The sequence below is a fragment of the Musca domestica genome, unplaced genomic scaffold (assembly GCF_030504385.1).
Source record: "Musca domestica strain aabys unplaced genomic scaffold, Musca_domestica.polishedcontigs.V.1.1 167, whole genome shotgun sequence".
Taxonomy (NCBI): domain Eukaryota; kingdom Metazoa; phylum Arthropoda; class Insecta; order Diptera; family Muscidae; genus Musca; species Musca domestica.
In genome coordinates this window covers 1-23,558 of record NW_026712229.1, presented here as the reverse complement: position 1 = coordinate 23,558, position 23,558 = coordinate 1, and the positions used below count along the sequence as shown (strand labels likewise).

At 34.7% G+C, this 23,558-nt stretch overlaps 1 protein-coding gene across 3 annotated transcripts in view; it reads right to left on the bottom strand.

The window, feature by feature from the left end:
- The window catches only part of LOC131801533 (aquaporin), a 116,081-nt gene extending 101,830 nt beyond the window's left edge, over positions 1-14,251 (bottom strand). The window contains exons 1-2 of one of the 3 annotated variants that reach the window (XM_059120299.1): positions 13,985-14,251; positions 13,790-13,838 (exon numbers count right to left, since the gene is read on the bottom strand). In XM_059120299.1, coding sequence (XP_058976282.1) covers positions 13,790-13,805 — 16 coding nt within the window. In that variant the 5' untranslated portion in view covers positions 13,806-13,838; positions 13,985-14,251. The remainder of the gene's footprint in view (positions 1-13,789; positions 13,839-13,984) is intronic. The other 2 variants (XM_059120300.1, XM_059120301.1) reach the window with 2 other exon arrangements.
- Positions 14,252-23,558: the final 9,307 nt, after the last annotated feature.

Sequence of the window (23,558 nt, the reverse complement as noted above, 5' to 3'; positions counted from 1 at the left end):
GACCTGCATAGGCAACTTTTGTCATAAGTTATTACAATATTTAAATGCGAAACTTTAAGAAAAATCTGTTTATAATGTAGTTAAAATCATCAAAATACCGAATATAGGGGGTACCGTTATATGGGGGCTATACGAAGACGTGGACCGCACAGACAATTTTCTGGCATGGGCTGAAGTATCCATTACGAACTTCAAATGCGAAATTTGAAACAATCCCGGTAAATAATGTCGCTAAAATCATCAAAATACCGAATATCGGGGGGGTACCGTTATATGGGGGCTATACGAAGACGTGGACCTGCACAGACAATTTTCTGTTTAGGCTGTAGTATCCATTATGAACTTCAAATGCCAAATTTGAAACAATTCCGGTGAATAATTTCGCAAAAAACATTAAAATACCGAATATCGGGAGGTACCGTTATATGGGGGATATATGATAACTTGGGCCTACATGACCCATTTACGAACTTAACCTGCCTACTGGCAAAATATACATGTGTGCAAAATTTTAGCCTTCTATCTCAATTTGTTCGAAAGATAGCGTGTTTACAACAGACAGACAGACGGACAGACAGACAGACAGACAGACAGACGGACATGGCTAAATTGTCTTAGAATTTTACGCTGATCAAGAATATATATTTGTTGGGTCTGACGTGAGTATTTCGAGGAGTTACAAACGGAATGACAAAATTAATATACCCTCCATAGTATGGTGGAGGGTATAAAAATGCTAATATAATTCCACTCAGCGACGGGGCCAGGTAGGTGGTCCTTAAATATTAAAACATATATGCCCTCATTTTTTGTCGGTTGGTAACTCCGCCCCCTCCGAATAGTTTCGAAAAGGAACTTTTGCCTGCGCCGATAAGACCATTAGGTTAGGGGGAGGCCCGTCTGCAAATTACACATATTCATTCTCATATATGTGTATATAAAGCTAGAAATTCTGCACGACATCTGATAAGGCTGGGAAATTCGTACTAAAAGGGTACGAAAAGTACCAAAATGTACCAAAAAATCCGATGAGAAAACATTCGTTGTCCAGCATTTTGTAAACAAATGGTGTTTACTTGCCAAAGAGGTCAGCTGAAAATTTGCATTGGTCATGGTAATGGTGTGGGCCGCGATAACATCCGATGGTCGCTCTCCGCTCGTATTAATCGACCGTAGCATCAGAATAATTGCCGAATATTATCACGAAAATATTCTGGAGGGTGTATTAAGACCTTGGGCACGCAAACATTTTGGCCGCAGACCTTGGACATTCCAATAGGACTCAGCACCATCGCACTCAGTACGCGTCACCCAAGAAAAGAGGTTCCTCGCTTCAATGGCCACCAAAATCTCCGAATACCAATCCGTTGGACTATTGTGTCTGGAGTATTTTGGAAAGCAAGGTTGGAACTAAAAAATACTAAAGTGTCGATCACCTCAAGCGAGCGCTTCGCCAGGAATGGGCTAAAATAACGCAAACCAACATTCGGGCAGTGTGTGACGTTTTCATTTCCGTTTGAAGGCCATAATTCGTGCCAAAGGTGACCAATTCGAACAAATCTAAACTTATTCTAAAATTTGATGCTATTTCCGACATTTTTGTATTCATTCAATAAAATTTAAAAAAAAATTATCGCTTTTGACTTTGTTATAGTTTTTTTCTGGCATGGGCTGAAGTATCCATTACGAACTTCAAATGCGAAATTTGAAACAATCCCGGTAAATAATGTCGCTAAAATCATCAAAATACCGAATATCGGGGGGGTACCGTTATATGGGGGCTATACGAAGACGTGGACCTGCACAGACAATTTTCTGTTTTAGGCTGTAGTATCCATTATGAACTTCAAATGCCAAATTTGAAACAATTCCGGTGAATAATTTCGCAAAAAACATTAAAATACCGAATATCGGGAGGTACCGTTATATGGGGGATATATGATAACTTGGGCCTACATGACCCATTTACGAACTTAACCTGCCTACTGGCAAAATATACATGTGTGCAAAATTTTAGCCTTCTATCTCAATTTGTTCGAAAGATAGCGTGTTTACAACAGACAGACAGACGGACAGACAGACAGACAGACAGACAGACGGACATGGCTAAATTGTCTTAGAATTTTACGCTGATCAAGAATATATATATTTGTTGGGTCTGACGTGAGTATTTCGAGGAGTTACAAACGGAATGACAAAATTAATATACCCTCCATAGTATGGTGGAGGGTATAAAAATGCTAATATAATTCCACTCAGCGACGGGGCCAGGTAGGTGGTCCTTAAATATTAAAACATATATGCCCTCATTTTTTGTCGGTTGGTAACTCCGCCCCCTCCGAATAGTTTCGAAAAGGAACTTTTGCCTGCGCCGATAAGACCATTAGGTTAGGGGGAGGCCCGTCTGCAAATTACACATATTCATTCTCATATATGTGTATATAAAGCTAGAAATTCTGCACGACATCTGATAAGGCTGGGAAATTCGTACTAAAAGGGTACGAAAAGTACCAAAATGTACCAAAAAATCCGATGAGAAAACATTCGTTGTCCAGCATTTTGTAAACAAATGGTGTTTACTTGCCAAAGAGGTCAGCTGAAAATTTGCATTGGTCATGGTAATGGTGTGGGCCGCGATAACATCCGATGGTCGCTCTCCGCTCGTATTAATCGACCGTAGCATCAGAATAATTGCCGAATATTATCACGAAAATATTCTGGAGGGTGTATTAAGACCTTGGGCACGCAAACATTTTGGCCGCAGACCTTGGACATTCCAATAGGACTCAGCACCATCGCACTCAGTACGCGTCACCCAAGAAAAGAGGTTCCTCGCTTCAATGGCCACCAAAATCTCCGAATACCAATCCGTTGGACTATTGTGTCTGGAGTATTTGGAAAGCAAGGTTGGAACTAAAAAATACTAAAGTGTCGATCACCTCAAGCGAGCGCTTCGCCAGGAATGGGCTAAAATAACGCAAACCAACATTCGGGCAGTGTGTGACGTTTTCATTTCCGTTTGAAGGCCATAATTCGTGCCAAAGGTGACCAATTCGAACAAATCTAAACTTATTCTAAAATTTGATGCTATTTCCGACATTTTTGTATTCATTCAATAAAATTTAAAAAAAAATTATCGCTTTTGACTTTGTTATAGTTTTTTTATCTCACCCTGTATTTGTACGAAAAGTACTGAATGGTATTATATTTGATAGTGGGTGGAGGGATAGAGATACAAATCTGAAATTTGATATTTAGATTACTGATGGTATGTGTGTTTGAGATTTGTCCGTGGTTTGGAAATTTGTGTACCATTATAGATGCGAAAAGTAGTAAATAGTACTAAATTTGGTATTGGGTAAGGGGATTGGTCTAGAATCCTCAAATTCGATATTGAAGTCACTGTTGGTGTGTTTGGGTAAGATAAGGAGTTAGTTTGGGAATGTTTACTATAATTATTCAAAAAGTACTAAGTGGCACTATATCGGGTATTGAGGTCTATTTTGTTGTCTTTGGTTAAGATATGAAGATGGTTTTTTGAAAATGTATTGCTCCAAAAGTACTAAGTGGGACTCTATTGAGTGAAGGGATATTCAGGAAATTTGATATTCAGGCAATTGTTGGTATTTGAGGTCGAGGTATGGAGATTGTTTTGAAAACGTGTCCCATAATTGTTCGAAAAGTACTAAATAGTACAAAATTTGGTATCGGGCAAAGGACTATAGCTCTAATCCTGAAATTTGATATGGTCATCACTGTTGGTGTCTGTGGTTAAGAGATGGTGGATGGTTTTAAAAATATGATCTATAATTTTTCGAAAAATACTAAGTGATACTAAATTGGGGATTCGGTGAAAGAATATAGCTGGAATCCTCCAATCCAAATTTGATATTGGGGTCGCTGTTGGTAGCTGGAATTGGGATATGGAAATGGTTTTGAAAATGTGTACTATAATTGTACGAAAAGTACTAAATAGTACTAAATTTGGTATTATGTGAAAAATATACAGCTTAAATCTTGAGATTTGATATGGATGTCACTGTAGGTGTCTGTGGTTAAAAGTAGCAGCTGGTTTTGAATATGCGTACTATAATTGTACTTAATGGTACAGAATTTATTTAATTACAGAATTTTAATACTGAAATGTAATATTTAGGTCACTGTTGGTATATGGGGTTGGGTGTACTATAATGGTTTCAAAAGTACTAAATGGGACTATATCGGTCATTGGAAGAAGGAATATAGCTGAAATCCTGAAATTCTATATTACTTTTGGGTTCCAGGATCTACATGGATAGAAGAGCAGCTGCAGCTGTTCTATGGCTAGAAGAGCCGCTACAGGTCTTCTATGGCAAAAAGAGCCGCTACAGGTCTTCTATGGCAAGAAGAGCCGCTACAGGTCTTTTATGGCTAGAAGAGCAGTTACAGCTCTTCTATGGCTAGATGTTGCCATAGTTATGAATATGGGTCCATTGTGCAATGGTGCTACTGATATCCTCCCTGGGTATATGAAAGATTTGGAAGAATTTTTGGTGTAAAAGGTAAACATTTTCCTACTTACCCTTTCCGAAAAAGGAAAAACTTGAATTTTATATAAGACCCCCAAAATTCTCTAAATCTAATTCGATGCATGAAGATTTGATTAGAATTTTTGTTAAACTGACCAAATTGTGTATACTGAGTATTAAAAAGGCTGGATATATACTGTTAGAACGAATCGAAAATTTGAAATTTTGTTCAGGTTTATTCGTTTTTGTAATTTTCGTTATATAATTTAGTACTTTATATCCAATTGCTCAAATTTCATTCTCAGTTGGCATATGACACTCTGAAAATGTAACAGTCAAATTGTTGAAATGCATTTTAATTTCCATACAATAAATAACTGTCATTTCTATGAATTAATTAATTTTAAAATGCCTTTTGTCAAAGCTAAGCGCTTTGATTTGATTATTCATCGCCGGCAACAATTTGCATTTATTAATTTTAATTTTGTACACATATATAGATGGATAGGCATTGGGTCGAAATACAACAAACAATTTTTCGGAATTTATAATTTTTGGTTGTTATTGTCGTTGTTGTTTCGTTTCGTCGTCATCAGCATTTCCTCAAATATTGTTGTGGTGTTTTTTGCGATTTTTTGTTTTGTTCACAAATTAGTCTAGATTTTTTTTTCCAAATTCGGAACTAATCATAAAATCTTAAAACTAAAACATTTCTTTTGTTTCGATTATGAAATATATTTTTTGGAGTTGTTAATGAAACCAATTTTGAACAAAAGAAAATCTAACGGGGGATTTCAGGGCGTTTTGTTTGCGATATCTTTAAATTGAATAATAATCTGCATCAATTAGCTATTAAATATGTTGATCCACTTCAAGTAGACAGACAGACAAACGGACACCCTCCATTTGTCGCGACTTAGAAACCAATTAGAGTATGTCAAGTATGTTGTTCTTGAGAAAATAAGTACCTGCAAGCTTTGAAAATCAATTATGAAAATGTTTAGATTTGTTAGAGTGGGTGTTTATATTCAGGTAAGCAATAAAGCAACTTATAAAAATGGCAAAAAAGTCAAAAGTACGAATTTTTGTGAGCAAATGTTGATGTATTTTTGGAATAAGATTTTCAGCGATACTTTTGAAGGTTTGAAAAGCTAATAATGTAAAAATATAGCTAATAATTTAAAAACAACTTCAACGTTTAATTTTGAAATAATTTCACTTTTTTATTTTAGAATATTTTTAGATTGATTGGTTAACAAGTAAAAAATGTGTAAATTCGGCCGGGCCGAACTTTTTATACCCTCCATCATTTGGTACAAATTTGGCAATTTCCAAAAAATAAAATCCGTTAAAAATTCTGTTAAAATCTTAAAAATGCCGAATGCTTATACGACGACGTGGGTCTGCATAGGCAACTTTTGTCATAAGTTATTACAATATTTAAATGCGAAACTTGAAGAAATATCCATTTATAATGTAGCTAAAATCGTCAAAATACCGAATATGGGGGGTACCGTTATATGGGGGCTATACGAAGACGTGGACCTGCACAGACAATTTTCTGGCATGGGCTGAAGTATCCATTACGAACTTCACATGCGAAATTTGAAACAATCCCGGTAAATAATGTCGCTAAAATCATCAAAATACCGAATATCGGGGGTACGGTATATGGAGGCTATATGAAGACGTGGACCTATATGGCCCATTTTCTGTTCTATGTTGCAGTACCATTACGAACTTCCAATACCAAATTTGGAACGATTCCGCTAAATAATGTCACTAAAATCAACAAAATACCGAATATAGGGAGGTACTATTATATGGGGGCTATATCAAAACGGACCTGCACAGACAATTTTCTGTTATAGGCCGTAATTATCCATTACGAACTTCAAATACCAAATTTAACACATTTGAGGTGAATAATGTCATCAAAATCATCAAAGTATCGAATATCGGGAGGTACCATTATATGTGGGCTATACGAAAACGTGGACTTGCGCAGACAATTTTCCATCATAGGCTGTAGCATCCGTTGCGAACTTTAAATACCAAATTTGAAACAATTCCGGCGAATAATGTCGTTAAAATCATCAAAATACCGAATATCTGGAGGTACCGTTATATGGGGGCTATACGAAGGCGTGGACCTGCATCACCCATTTTCAATAATAAAAGTCCTGCAGCCATAATACACAATTGAATACAATTTTATTAACCTACTTCATTTCGTTCGGAAGCTAGAGTGATTTCCACAGACGGATAGACGGACGGACATCGCTAAATCGATATAGAATTTTATGCAGATCAAGAATATATATACTTTATGGGGTCTAAAATTTATATTTCGAGGTGTTACAAACGGAATGACAATTTAAATATACCCTCCATACTATGGTGGAGGGTATTAAAAAATGAAATACGTTTTTTTCTTCTTTTCCATATTTTTGTTTTTTTTTTTTAATTCACACACCCACCCACTTACAAAAATACACAAACTATTTAAAATCTCTTAATATTTTTAATTTTTTAATTGGATCCAATGAAGATGTCACATAAATCTGCAGCAAAATAAAAATTCAACTAACCAACAAAAAAAAAAAAAAAAAAAAAAATCATAATTTAATGTCTTTATCACAGATGACATTGAATAACGGCTAACTGGGAGTGGTCAAAAGTGGTATTGTTTAAAACGGAAATATTGCTTTTTTTTGCTGTGGTACAAAAAAATACCACTAACTATATTTTATCTAAAATATTGTCATCACGTGTGACGGACTCTTTTGTTGACAGATGTTTTGGTGAGAGAAACCACGATGACAATTTCATAGCTCGTGGTCGATTTGAAATCATACTAAAACGATAATGATAACTTGTTGTTGTGGTTGTTGGACAAACGGTTGGTCGATCGGTCGGTGGGTCGGCCGGCCGGTCATACACCTAGAATTCCCTTGACATTAGTCTTGAGTGGACCCTGTACTGAATTTATGCAAATCGGTAGCAATGATGTTTTTGCTTTGAAGAAAGAAATAAAAATCAATAAATGAGGAAGTGCAAAACGGCATGCCGTGAAAACCAGTTTGCTAAGACGCGGGCTAGACAGACACCTTTTGTGGCGAAACAATGGCCAACTGACGGACAATGATGATTGCGATAAAGAAGATACTCAAGAAAAGTTGAATTAGTCACAATGCTAGGTGGTGGAATTAGTCGTGACGTTGTTAGTTGATGATCAAAAGAAATATCATTTGTTTGATTTACACAGCGGCCGCTGTTTTGTAGTTTTGTCAAAGGTAGTTTAATTATCTGTAATTAAAATTTTTAAAATTAATTAATTTTCATGAAAAACAAACTAATTTTCTGTAAATTACTTTATGTTTTTAATAATTTATTATTATAATTTTATTTAATATTTTCATTTATTTATTTTTTATTTATTTATTTTATTTTTATTTATTTATTTATTTATTTTTTTTTTTTTTTTGAAAAAAGTTTAATGTTCCATACTTAGGAATAGCTCATTAAGACATTTTCTTTATTTATTTACTTCTGAGTTTCTTTAAAGACACGCCGTCTAACGAGATGAGGCACATACATATTTTATACATAAAATTTTTTAACATTGAAATTAACATAAACAAATAAATGTTTAGGTAAGCGCTATGGGGAAATATCCACAACAAAAGCCCGTGTTCTATGAAAATCAACCTCAAAAATAAATTAGAAATTAATATGGACATAATTATGAAATAATTATCAATATATCAAAATTTAACCAGTACCGCACAGTGGTTTCCATAACCGAAATAATATATATCAGATACGGATGGTCATCGGGTAAAATTTAGTGGGTGAAATAGACCATAACATTTGTGTTAAATAAAAATTAAAATTTCCATTAAACCGCAAATATTTTCAATCCCTGCGAAATCACAAATAGGCGAAAAGGTCAATTCTGACCGTTACGTAGATGCCGATAGTAAATATATCGGTTATATATAGCGAAATATATACAATGTGTAAATACAAAGGAAAGGGATGTTAGCCAGAATGTTTATATCTCAAGAATGGCTGGACCGGTTTTTTTTTCAAATTTTGTCAATTAAGAATGCCCTCTTGGCATTCTAAATCTAAACAAGTAAAAAAGCAGTAAGTTCGGCCGGGCCGTACTTTGAATACCCTCCACCATTTGGAACGAATTAGAAAATATTCAAAAAAATAAAATCCATTGAAAATTCTGTTAAAATCTTTAAAATACCTAATATCGGAAGGTGCCGATATATGGGGGGATACACGCTATTGTGGACCTATATAGACAAATCTATGTCTGGGGGTAAAGTACTCACAAGGAACTCCTTGCGTGGGTTTTCAGATAATTCCATTGGGAAATGTGGGTAAAATCATCAAAATACCGAATATCGGGGGGTACCGTTATATGAGGGATATACGATATCGTGGACCTGTATAGACAATTCTCTCTCAGGGGATAAAGTACTCACAAGGAACTACTTGTGTGGATTTTAAGACAATTCCATTGAAAAATGTGGCAAACATCATCAAAATACCGAATATCCGGGGGTACAGTTATATGGGGATATACGATATCGTGGACCTATATAGACAATTCTTTTTGAGGGGGTAAAATGCCCACGAGGGACTCCTTTTGTGGAATTTCAGACAATTTCATTGAAAAATGTGGAAAAAATAATCAAAATACCAAATATCAGGGGTACCGTTATATGGGGGCTATACGATATCGTGGACCGATATACCCCATCTTCGAACTTGTCCTGCCTGCAGACAAAAGAGAGATCTGTGCAATTTTTAGCTTCCTATCTTAATTCGTTTAGACTGTAGCGTGATTACAACAGACGGACAGACGGATGGACAGGGCTAAATCGTCTTAGAATTTTACGCTGATCAAGAATATATGTACTTTGTTGGGTCTAAAATGATTATTTCGATGAGTTACAAACGGAATGACGAACTTAATATACCCTCCATACCTTTTTTGATGGAGGGTATAAAAATCGCATTAAAAGATGCCAATAATGATGTTAAATTTGAAGTGTACATTTTGTAATATTTTTTCACCTTACAACACAGGTTGGGGTTATTATATGCAGATTGCAAGTATCGTCCGATCCTCACGAAAATGTTCATAAGGGTAGGGTCAGGCTCAGAAGGGCTAGGTCTATTGTTTTAAGATGTGCGCAATATAATTAGGGGTTAAAATGGACCAACAACTAAAATATTCCTGATTTGTCGCCGTTATAAAGGTCACAAATAGAAGTACGAGTTTAGGACAACGGGTAGAATTGACCACTACTTTTGTGTGAACAATACCAACATGTCCATTATACCGAAACGCTTAAAATAACTTACAGGCGAAATCCAAAATATACAAAAGGCCAACTTCTGGATTTTTTATGCTGATTTCGTCGACAAATATAGCCAAATATTGTAGACAAGCAAATCATATAGATGAGTCTAAATTTGGAGATACAGCGAGGCATCTTGCATTTGGAGATGATCGCAAAATATTTAGGATTTAAACGAACCAAAAACAGAAAATATTTCCTGATCACACAATTAAAACTAATCGACACATAATTTTGCCTGAGAAGGGAGTTAAGGATAGCAGTCTACCATTTTGAATGATCATTGAATTATACTTAGCTGTAAAATGGACCAAGGCAACGGAATGCGTAAATATTGGAAAAATGACCCTGGTCAAAAGGAAGAGGGTAATATTTGGGCAATGCTCTATGAAATAATTTCAAAAGCGGATTTGGACATAAGGGGTCTTCTAACACATTGTAGTATTTAAGAATATCACTTGCCCCGCACGACCATAGCCTTTGCTTACTTGTTTTTTAAATCAAATTTTATTTTTTTTAAGAAAAACTTTTCAAAATCATTATCAAATGTCAATGTGGTATTGCGAAGTGCTGTTATAAAGGGACAACATTAAAATATGTACCTATGTTGAAATTTTTCTATAAAAATGATTTTCTACCCCAAAGTAGACTAAATATACATTTTTTAGCCAAATCGATTGAAAAATGTCGAAATAGGTAAATTTATATGGGAGCTACTCCGAAAAAATGAGCTACATTGAACATTTTCTGCGAAGAGGTTTTCTAGAAGCCAAAGTGCCAAATAAGTGCAAAACCAATTGAAAAATGTGGCCAAGACAGGCATTCAAGGGGTGAAATCAAGGATACCTTTATACTTATAATTTTTTGAACGGCGTATATCAGTATATGGGGGCTATAAGTAAAAGTAAACCGATGATTTTGAGGAGGATATTTTTAAGTTCATTTAAATCTTCAAATAATTAAACAATCTTTGATTTAACATAAAATTGAAAAATATATGCCTGCAGTAAAAATGTTACAAAAAAATTGTATGAAAATTGAAATAGGTCAAGGTCGTCTTAAATCTGCAATGTAAATGAATAAATATATCATAATTTTTGGCACTTTACAAGACAAGTACAAGAGTTTTGGGCAGTCTTTTTTTTTGGTTTTGTTACATTTAAAATTGATATTTTGGTTTTATTCTTATCATCAAATGGATTGGATTGTTTGTTTCGTTTGATTCAATTTAAATTACGTACCGATAACGTATAAGAAAAATAAGTGATTTTGTTTTGTCTCTAAACGTCTTTAGTTTAAACAAATAATCTACAGAGACAGGGCAATATTAAAACCAGTCAGGAAAAGTCAAAAGTTGGGCGGTGCCGACTATATGTACCCAACACCAATATGCATATTTAGTAGATCTCCAGTAACAAAAGAATTTATTTGAAGTAGGCCATACCACCTATGAACATTTGGCTTTAGAGCAGTTGTAATTTGGTTTCAAGGAAACTAATATATGGGTATATCCAATTCTGAATAGATTATCACTAAATTCGACGAAGATATTTTTATATTTTATACCAAATAAAATTGCTAAAGAATGCATGATATCACTTTGAAAAGGGTTATATTGAAAAGAAAAAAAAAAAAAAAAAAACAAATAAAAAGGCTGTAAGTTCGGCCGGGCCGAACTTTGAATACCCTCCACCATTTGGAACGAATTTGGGAATTTAAAAAAAATAAAATCCGTTTAAAATTCTGTTAAAATCTTAAAACTACCAAATGTATTAGGGTCTAAACGATGACGTGGACCTGCATAGACAACTTTTGTCATAAGCCATTACAATAACCAAATGCGAAACTTGAAAAAAATCGGTGAATTATGTAGCTAAAATCATTAATATCAGGAGGTACCGTTGTATGGGGGCTATACGAAGACGTGGACCTGAATAGATAATTTTCTATCTTTGGCTGTAATATCCTATACGAACTTCAAATACCAATTTTGAAACAATTCCGGTGAATAATGTCGCTAAAATCATCAAAATACTGAATATCGGGATGTTCCGTTTCCTATACGGAGGCGTGGATCTGCACATACAATTTTCTGTCTTAGGCTGTAGTATGCATTACGAACTTCAAATACCAAATTTGAAAGATTTCTGGTGAATAATGTCGCTTAAATCACCAAAATACCGAAAATAGGGAGGTACCATTATATGAGGGGCTATACCAAAAAGTGAACCTACATGGCCGATTTTCAATACCAAAAGTCTTGTAGACATAATATTTTATCAACCTGAGTAAAATTTAATCAACCTACTTCATTTCGTTCGCATGCTAGAGCGATTTCCATAGAAGGACGGAAACCCGCGTCGCAGTGGCCGAAAAATGGCTTGTGAGCTCAACATATCGCAATATTCCGTTCGGCAAATATGGAAAAATGAGCTAAAATGAGGTAAAGCCATTGAAATTCTAAAAAGTGCAAAAACTTATACCGCATCAGAAAGAAAATATATTTAAAAGAGCTAAAGAGTCCCTTGGCCGTAAGTGGTGAATTGCTGAATTTGGTTTTTTCCGATGAGAAAACATTCGTTGTCCAGCAGTTTGTAAACAAACAAAATGATCGTGTTTACTTGCCAAAGAGGTCAGCTGAAAATGTCCACCTTCGGTTGGCCACCAGAACTCATGGTGATGTGTGGGCCGCCATAACAGCCGCTTGTATTAATCGACCGTGGCAAATTAATAAACGCCGAATATTATCGCGAAAATATTCTGGAGGGTGTATTAAAACCTTGGACACGCAAACATTTTGGCCGCAGACCTTGGACATTCCAACAGGACTCAGCACGCGCCACCCAAGAATGGTTACAAAATGAGGTTCCTCGTTACATTTCCAGAGCACAATGGCCACCAAAATCTCCGGATACCAATCCGGTGGACTATTGTGTCTGGAGTATTTTGGAAAGCAAGGTTGGCACTAAAAAATACCAAATGTCGATCACATCAAGCAAGCGCTTTGCCGGGAATGGGCCAAAATACCGCAGAGCAACATTCGGGCAGCGTGTGACGGTTTCATTAGGCGTTTGTAGGCCATAATTCATGCCAAAGGTGACCAATTCGAACAAATCTAAACTTATTCTTAAAGTTGATGTTATTTTCGACATATTTTGTTTTCATTCAATAAAAAAAATAAATAAATAAAAAATGTAAAAATTATGGCGTTTGACTTTATTGTAATTTTTTTATCTCACCCTGTAATAAGCAATTTCTTGTAGGTAATATTCATACCTTGTAAGAGAGATGGAATTACAACATTGATCATCTTATGATGAAGGGTGTGATAAAACTTTAGAAAATTGTTGTTTTTAATTTTTGAATTTAAATTGTAAATAATGTATAAAAAATTTGTTGAATATTTGCAAAACAAGAATAGCCAAACAATAGCCTTTTTAATATTAAAATCATAAATGTTCCTTTATCACTCATTATTTGCTTAAAAATGATTCAAATTAAGCTTTTGTTTAATTCCATTAAAAGTAATCTTACATATTTGATAAAATTATCTTTTTTTTTTCAAACATCAAATCCTTTCTATGGTATTTTTTTATTTGGAACTTAAAACACAACAATAGGAGATTAATTTTAAACTTAAAAAAATTAAAGATTATCACATTTACACACATTTTTAATTTTATTTCCTGAGAAAAACTTTTAGCTAAGACTTTTTAATCATGCAATTGTCATTATAGGGATTCGATTTAATTTTTGGGAACACATAAAATGAAAGTTTTATAGAAATTGAAAAAAAGATTTTTAAAGCATAGAATTTAGCGTTTGCATGCAATTAGTTTGGCGTGGAAAAATAAGGATTGGTGTTAGTGCTGGTATCGAATTATTTTCGAAACTCACCGAGTTTTTCCACCATTTTTATTTTGTTTAATACTCTTTTCTTAGCTGGCTTAAATAAATTGAAATAAGAAGACAAAAAACACTTAATTTCGGAAATATTTCTATATATAAAAAAACAATATTTTTTGTCAATTTCTCATTATCAGTTATTTATACATGTTTTCATGTTTTTTTTACATAAAAATCAACACACACCTGTAATTTGAATTTGTTTTATTCACAGGAATTTAACAAATAAAACTTCACTTAAAACTGCTTCTCTAAGAATTTCTGTTGCTTATATTATTTTTATTTTCGATTTGTTTCGAAGAAATTCAAATTTTCACCGAAAATTAGAGAAAACACAGACACTTCTTAGACACGAGTTGGTTGTTTGATTTCGCGACGATTTAGCCAAGTTGTTGCTAGCACTTGCAGTGTTCGAGCGTAAATAAACGTTAGTTATGTCTGAACCGAAACTTAGATATGAACCTACGAACAAGAGCGCGCGGTGAAATATGAAATGTGTGCAAAAAAAAAAAACACAAAACAAAAATATACAATACTTACAAATCTACGTACGTACGTATGAATGTACGTTCGCAGACAGAGGAGCTATGCCGTCTTCATGCACACACACGGGTACTGCCATTGACGTTGACTGCCAAGTTCAGGCGTTATCAGAGCCGTGTCAGCGCAGCCAACGATATTTAGCGCCACAACAAACGGTATTTACCCCCACAGAAAAGAGATATAATTTGGCTGCTTGCGTCGCCGTTGACTTCACTGCCAACGCTATCGTTCACTGATATGATAAGCGTAACGAAAACAAATACGCAGGTGTTGTACAAACACGTTGTATACAACGTCTCAGTAGCCGGCACACATTGTGTATGTGTCGCAAACACACACACACACATGCAAGCGTGCATGTTTGATTCAATTGTTTTGTACGGTTACGGCCACGGCTGCTATATGTTAGTGACTTAAGTTACGATCTACAAGTACGAAACAATCTTTTAGCCAAAAAATGTAAGTATACAGTGAGAAACAAAGGAGTGTATGAATTTTGGATATTGGTTTAATAAATTTTTCACAATCTATATTAATACTAGTGAGAATAGGATTAAAGTATGGAATCTATGATCATATCTGAATATATATATATATATATATATATATATATATATATATATATATATATATATATATAATATATATATATATATATATATATCTATATATATATATATATATATATATATATATATATATATATATATATATATATAATATATATTATTATATATATATATATATATATATATATATTATATATATATATATATATATATATATATATATATATAGATATATATATATATATATATAATATTAACAGGGTGAGATGAAAAAACTGCAACCAACTTCAGACTGCTGTCATTCTAAGCCACTCGTCCGACAGCTGTTAAAATTATTCAAGTGAAAGCTCATTATATTGTTTACAAGCGTACAAAGCATTTTGGTGAGAATTTTCCAGAAAATAGTTATTCCTGATGGAATTCAAGCGTGATAGTGTGATTTTTTATATTTGGCTGGAAAACCAGAGGCAGCTATCGTTAGAACACTTTAGCATTTAAATGTGAATAAATTTTGTGTGTCGTGCCATCGCGCGTTACCGTGATACTGATAGCGTAACCCGACGTCAAGTAAGTGGACGGAAGAAAACACTAACATCAGCAGAAATGGTTCGAAAAGTAAAGGAGCAATTTGATCGAACCCCGTGTCGCAGTGGCCGAAAAATGGCTCGTGAGCTGAACATATCGCAATATTCCCTTCGGCAAATATTGAAAAATTTGCTCGGGGTAAAGCCATTGAATTCCAAAAAGTGCAAGAGTGTAAGTTCAGAAAGAAAGAACAGAAAGAAAATAGACTCAAAAGAGATAAAGAGTTGCTTCATTTGGCCGAAAGTGGTGTACTGCCGAATGCCGAATTTCTATGAAGTTTTCTCCGATGTGAAAACATTCGTTGTACAGCAGTTTGTAAACAAACAAATGATCGCGCTTACTTGCCAAAGAGGTCAGCTGAAAATGTGTATCATCGGTTGGCCACCAGAATTCAAGCGCCGGCCATGGTGATGGTGTGGGCCGCCATAACAGCCGATGGTCGCTCTCCGCTCGTATTAATCGACCGTGCATTAGAATAAATGCCGAATAATATCTCGAAAATATTCTGAAGGGTGTATTAAAGCCTTGGGCACGCAAACATTTTGGCCGCAGACCTTGGACATTCCAACAGGACACAGCACCATCGCACTCAGCACGCGCCACCCAAGAATGGTTACAAAAAGAGGTTCCTCGCTTCATTTCCAGCGCATAATGGCCTCCAGATACACAGCCGTTGGACTTTGTGTCTGGAGTATTTTAGAAAGCAAGGTTGCCACTAAAAATATCAAAGAGTGGATCACTTCAAGCAAGCGCTTCGCCGGGAATGGTCCAATATATAGCAGAGCAACATTCGGGCAACGTGTGGCGGTTTCATTGGCCGTTGGAAGGCGATAATTCGTATTAAAGGTGACCAATTCGAACAAATCTAAACTTATTCTAAAATTTGATACTATTTCCGACATGTTTTACTTTCATTCAATATAACCTAAAAAAATTGAAAAAATTATGGCGTTTGACTTTGTTGGAGTTTTTTAACTAACCCTGTATATCTTGCCCAGCATACAATTTTTTTGTCGATTTAGCGATATCCGTCCGTCTGTTTGTTTGTGGAAATCACACTAGCTTCCAAACTCAAATATATATTACGTCTGCAGGACTTTTGGTATTGGAAATGGGCCAATGACGGTACCTCCCGATATCCGGTATTTTGGTGATTTAAGCGATAATATTCACCGGCAATATTTCAAATTGGCATTTGAAGTTCTTAATAGATACCACAGCCTCTGACAGAAAATTGTCTGTGCAGGTCCACGTTTTGGTATAGCCCCCATATAATACTACCTCCTGATATTCGGAATTTTGATGATTTAAATTACCTTGATAACCCATTTTTTCAAGTTTCGCATTTGAATTTTGTAATGGCTCATGACAAAGTTCCCTATGCAGGTCCATGTCGTCGTATAGACCCTAATATAATGGCTACATTCTTTATTTCAAAGATTTTAACATAAATTTTAACGGATTTTAGTTTTTTGAAAATTGTCAAATTCGTTCGTTCTTTGATATCTTTCATCTAAACCGATTTCCCTCAAAATTTCAAAACCTTACTTTTAGGCTAGGCTGTCAAATCCATTCTATTTGGACTGATATTTCACATTGGTGAACAAAATCTTAAATCTTAAAATCGAAGACCTTTATGGGAATTTTATCCAGATCTGAGCCGAGCCAGATAATTTAATTGTGCAAAGTTGTTTTCTCAATCAGAGAATGAATGCGACCTGCAATTTGTTAACAAATGCACATGACCTACGGGAATAGAAAACTACAAATAGGTCGATCCTTTCAAATGCTTAAGTGATTACCACAGATATGTCTTCAATTATTATTTCGAGGAGTTACAAGATGTATGGCAAACTTTTTGCAACGCCTGTCATAAAATGGAGGTAGACATAACGATTTTAATTAGTGGGTATATGAATGGGGGTATGTCGTAAAGAATATATTTCCGGATGCAGACATAAATTTTCATCAGTTCCTATACTCTTTTTTTGGAATTATTTTTCCAATTCATTCCTTCAAATGTTCACATACCCAAAGTATAAATTCCAAAAACCGTTTTTATTTTCGGGCTACATAAACCTCACTGTATTCGAAGTGTCCGATAATGCGTCCATTTAGAATTCCTTGCAATACAGAAGATACCTTGTTGTATTCCAGTACGAAATATATTGCATAGCGTATTGGTAGGCGGAGTTCTTCGGCAATTGTATTGTTTTTGTTTTTGCCCTCTTTCAAATGTTCTTCATTTCAATATACCATACACTTTCATTGTCTTTCCTATAGTATCGTCTTATACTGTGTGTGTGTGTGTTGTTTTTTTCCTTTCTTAGTTTAAGGCATGTGTACGAAATGGCTAGGGCTAGGACAAGGTCTTTCTTTTTAGGATAAGATTTACTGCTAGTATGTGCGGAAAAAGGAAATTAATATTCCTATTATTTCGTAGTGTTGTTATAGTTCATAGCTACGATTACGGAATCAATTTTTTAAGGGCTTAGGCGAGTTGTTGCACGCTTTTACATATACGTACGGGTGTTTCCTTTGCAATAGAACAAGCTTGTTGTAATTTTATTTTAATTTTTAAAAATACATTGAAAAGTTTAATTTTTTATTTTAAAATTTATGATGGATATTTTGGTATATAACACTGTGCAACAAAATTCATTTTTTTCAAATTTTTTGGCCAAAGGAGCTAGAACCCATTATGACCTACAATACCAATTTTCAGACAAATCCGTGAAAAAATGTGATAAAAAATCATCAAATTACGGAAAATCGGGAGGTGGTACCGTTATATGGGGGATATACCAAAGCGTGGACCTATAATTACAAAGACTCGCCACACGAACTAGGACCCATTATGATCTACAACTACCAATTTTCAGAGAAATTCTTGAAAAAATGTGCCAAAAATCATCAAAATACCGAATGTGGGGGAAACGTTATATGGGGGCTATACCAAATCATGGACCCATATATGCAATGTTTCTCCACCGGAGCTGGAACCCATTATGACCAACGAATATCAATTTATAGACAAATCCGTGAAAAAATGTGGCAAAAGAATTAAATACCGAATATCGGGAATGGTACCTTTATAGGGGGGCTATACCAAAACGTGAACCCATACATGCAATGTTTTGCCACACGCACAGGGACTCGTTATGACCTGCAAATACCAATTTTCAGACAAATCAGTGAAAAAATGTAGCATAAATCATCAAAATACCGAATATAGGGAGGTACCGTTATATGGGGACTGTACCAGAACGTGGACCGATCTATCTCATTTTCAATACCAACCATCCTAGACACAGTACAAAATTACTCTGCTAAATTTTGGCGCTCTACGTTAAATAATGTGGGCTGTATCGTGATTTCAACAGACAGACGGACAGACAAACGGACATCGTTAAATCGACTTGCTGCTGACTTTATGGGGTCTACGACGAATATTTAAGAATGTTACAAACGGAATAACAAAGTTAATATACCCTCCTTTCCAAGGTGGAGGGTATAATACTTTGAATATTTTGCTCTACGTTTTTAACATTCAAGCGAGCCATGAAATGGGACCTTTTCGGTCCATTTCTATAATATGGTTAAAAACTCTCTTTAACCGGGATCATAACAAGTTGTAATATTCCCAAAATTATTTATCAGCAACTCTACAGTAGGTCATATTCCTATATTAAAAATAATTCATATATAAATTATCAAAAAAAAAAAAAAAAAAAAAATACTGCACTGAAAGGGAAAGGATAATCCAAATTTGCAAATCCTAATATTTGCATCAGTATCGGTCTACTAGATCAAGTACCTCCACCACAAAGTTTCAACATTTCGAATAATAACTCTTATAAAATGTGATGTAAGAGCCCGATTGTCTTCAATTATACATATCACAATATATTTAGTAACCTAAGGTCTGGTCGAAATGTTAAATATCCACCTAAGCTCATTAAACGCCGAAGTTAAAAATCGATTCCATTCAGACTTGGTATATCTCAATATTTCCATCAACACAAGATGTGTTATAAAGATGGTAGAGCTCGGAACATCCTTCTGGTAACTCAAAGTGTCAAAGTTTTGAATAACAAAACGAATAAAAAAAACGGAAATAAGCATCCGGTTCTCTCATATTTCACACATCTCATTATTTCTACTAACACAGTCCACCTCTTCCCGACAAGGATGGACATTTTAAATAATCAAACGACAAAAAAACTCCGAAGTAAGCATCCGGCTCTCTTCAAATTCACAGATCCAAAATTTTTGCTAACCTTGTGACGATGAAAGATTTCTGCCAACCCCTTCTGGTACCTCAATCCCAATGGTCACAATTTCCAATATCTATATCTGTCATATCTTGCGAAACAAGTCAGGATTCTATACACTTGCTAAATTCACATATTTCTCTTAACCAGAAATCTGAAATGGATATGTAATTTATTTATGATTCGTATAAAATTAGATATAAATGTTCGATTCCCTTAAATTTTGCACATATTTCGCTATATCTGGTACCTCACGCATATTTCACATTTCTCCACCCCAAAAATTTGCCATATTTCATATAAAGTATAGGAAATAGTATAGTCCAAATCCTGCACGTTTTAATATTTATCTTAGATTAGGTCAGATACGAATTGGACAATATGGGCTAACTGCTTCGGAACCTCCCCATAAAGAGTCGGCCATTAGAATATTCATACCTCAAGGCTGAGGCCAAAACCGCTGATGGTATTTAACTTTTTTTTTAATAATTTTTCCTCGGACTTTTTTTTATTTGACGTCTGAAGTGAAAGTTTCATACAATTTTGTTTTAGGCGAAAGATGCCATAAGAAGAAATATTCTATATAACAGTTCACTACTAATTCTGGAATAAACCATATATCTAGGTATTGTAGTTTTTATGAAAATTAAATTTGAATTTATGTGCTAATAGTAAAAATTATGTCTTTATCTTTACTAAAGTACTAAGATGCTAAATTCTAAACTTTTAAAGTCAGAATCTTAACAGATGAGATGTCGTTTTCGGTAGTTTTTTACTAAAAATATATATCTAGGGCTAGAGATTCTGCAATTTATACATATTTTGTTTGGTAAAAAGAAAAACTACAACAAAAATCTACTCAATTCGAAAAAGTTGGGTTCCTAACTACGCCACAAAATTTGTTCTTTGTAATATAAGTAATAACCAGTAAAGAAAGTCCAAAAGGTCGGCGAGCCGACTTTATGATACCCTACACCACTTTGCTAATATAGAAGAGCCTCCACATAACAATTAAAAGTTTTTATGGGAGAATTAAATCATACACTCTTATAATTATAATTAAAGTTCAAAGGACAAAATATGCCGAAGCATTTGTATCTTTAAATTCGGACTTGTATGGCCCATTTGGTGCAAAATTAATTTTAAAATCAGATAAAGTTATATATGGAAGCATATATCCAAATCTGAACCGATCTCGATAAAATTTAGCAAATGTATTCTGAGCTGCATTTGATATATTTCCCCAAATTTGTTGTTACAGAGTGCATATTACGACTGCGGAGGACAAAATTAACACATCGGATGAACAATATATATGGGAGCTATGGCTATATCTGAACCGATTTTCGATCAATTTTGGCATACTTATTTTCAGGCCTTGTTGATTTGGTTGTATGTGCAAAATTCAATACTATTCGGGCTGATATTACTCGTTTGGTGCACAATAAACGACAAATCGGAACGAAGATATATATGGGAGCTATATGTAAATTTTGACCGATTATCTCAAATTTCAATAGGGTTCGTCGTCTTGGGCCAAAACAAATCTTGTTTGGAAAATTTCATCTCTCAATCGGATATAAATGCGACATAAATCAACTCAGAAACTGATTCTATGGAGATCCTCAAAAGTAACTATGGGTCTATCTCGCTTCCTTTTCCATGTTACAAACAAATGCACAAAGACATAATATCCTTACCACTATGTGGTTAGGGTATAATATACTTAAATACTAATAATTCAAAATACTAAAATCACCAAAAAATGTTATAAGTACACCTCTCTACACTAAGGCCCCGACTTGCGTCGTTCCGTGTAGTAGTTGGCGAGTTACGTTGTTTTTTTTTTTTAAATTTCGAGTTGCGTTTTTTTTTAAAAATTAAAAATTCGATTAGCGTAGTGTAGGCCTGTTTTTTTTTTAGCAATTTTACAATGTTTGGCAATATTAATCGCCCCCTGTACTTTAAAAAAGGGAATCCCATTTTCTTTTTTTGTAAGTGGCGAAGAAAGAAACGCATACAATAGAAATTCATACATAAGTAAAACAGATGACAAAAAAAAGGAAGAGTGCTCGGCAAGAGTAGAATATACTCGATTTTAACGAATTTTGCCCTACTCAAGACGAACTTTACTAAATGTGAACAGTTGAGTTAGGGTGAACGGATGAGCTGAAATTTGTATTGGAGCGTGTGTTGGCGGTTGGTTTGCGATAAAGAGGAGGTTTAAGAAATGGGTACCACAAGTCCACGAAATGTACCAAATAGTACTGTATTTCCAAATGGTACAATATTTATACGAAAAGTACTAAATATTACTAAATTTGATATTGGGGTAAAGGAATAGAGGTGAAATCCTTAATTTTGAAATAAATTAATAAGGATATGAAAGTGGTTAGGATATGAAGGTGGTATTGAAATGTGTACTATAATTTTTCGAAATTACTTAGTGGTATTAAAGGGTATTTGGTGAAGGAAAGAGCTGTAATCCTCAAATTTTATATACAGTTCTCTGTTTTTATCTGCAATTGAGATAGGTAGTATTGGAAACTATAATATACATTTTCAATTGTTCGAAGAGTACTAAATGGTACTCATTTTGCATTACTGTTGGTGTCTAGCTCTAATAATAAGGTCTCTATCGTGATTTCAACAGAAAGACGGACATTGTTAATTGACTTTATTTGTGACAACGTATATAAATGCCTATGGAGTCTAAAACGAAAAAAAAAAAAAAACATATAACCTCCTCACCTCCCTTTTTAACCATGCTATAAAAATCGAAAATTCTTATCATAAACTTCAAATGAAAGATGTTTCATACCCTCACGCATATGGCAACAGATCGTATGTTATACCGCTGAGGGTATAGCCAAAACGATTCTCATCAAAATAAGGGTTTTATACCCTAGGTCCCTTTAGGTCAAATCCGTTCAAATTTCAAGACATTTGGGCTCGATCTAGGGTGACTGTCCGTTCGGCTGTCTGGCTGATTCGCACTGTAACTCTCGAAGGGGTATCCGATTTGATTCAAACGGGGTGCATCGTATGAAAGCATAATATAGGTTCAATCCTTCTGGTACTCCCCCACAAAAAGTCAAACATTTCAATCCTCAATGTCTCAAGTGTTTCAAATTTCACACAACCTAATATTTTTACTAACACAAGACCTTTGTAGAAATGGGATAAATCGGTCTACCCCATCTGGTAAGGTAATCTGGTGAATGTCTTATATCTAGATTTATCTACAATTTTTCACATAGAACCATTCATTCTGGTACTCCCCCACAACGGGTCAAAATTGTGATAACCATGACGCTCATAAAAGCGCAATATCATGCGATTTTTTTTCCATCTCAGCATATTCTAATATTTTTACCAACACAGGATCTAGTTCGAAGTTGGAAAACCTCCCAAACACTATGGAGGTTAGACCCCACAAAGTATTATATCTTAATCAGCGTAAAATTCTGAGTCGATTTAGCCATTTCCGTCTGTCTGTTGTGTAATCAGCTATCTTCCGAACGAATTGAGATAGAAGGCTAACATTTTGCTCACGTGTTTATTTTTTCAGTAGGCAGGTTAAGTTCGTAAATGGTCCTATAGACCTCATACCTAAGTACCTCCCGATATTCTTTATTTTTATGATTTTAGCGACATTATTCACCGGAATTGTTTCACCTTTGGTATTGGAAGTTCGAAATGGATACCACAGCCTATGACAGAAAATTATCTGTGCAGATGCACGTCTTAGTATAGCCCCCATATAACGGTACCTCCCGATATTCGGTA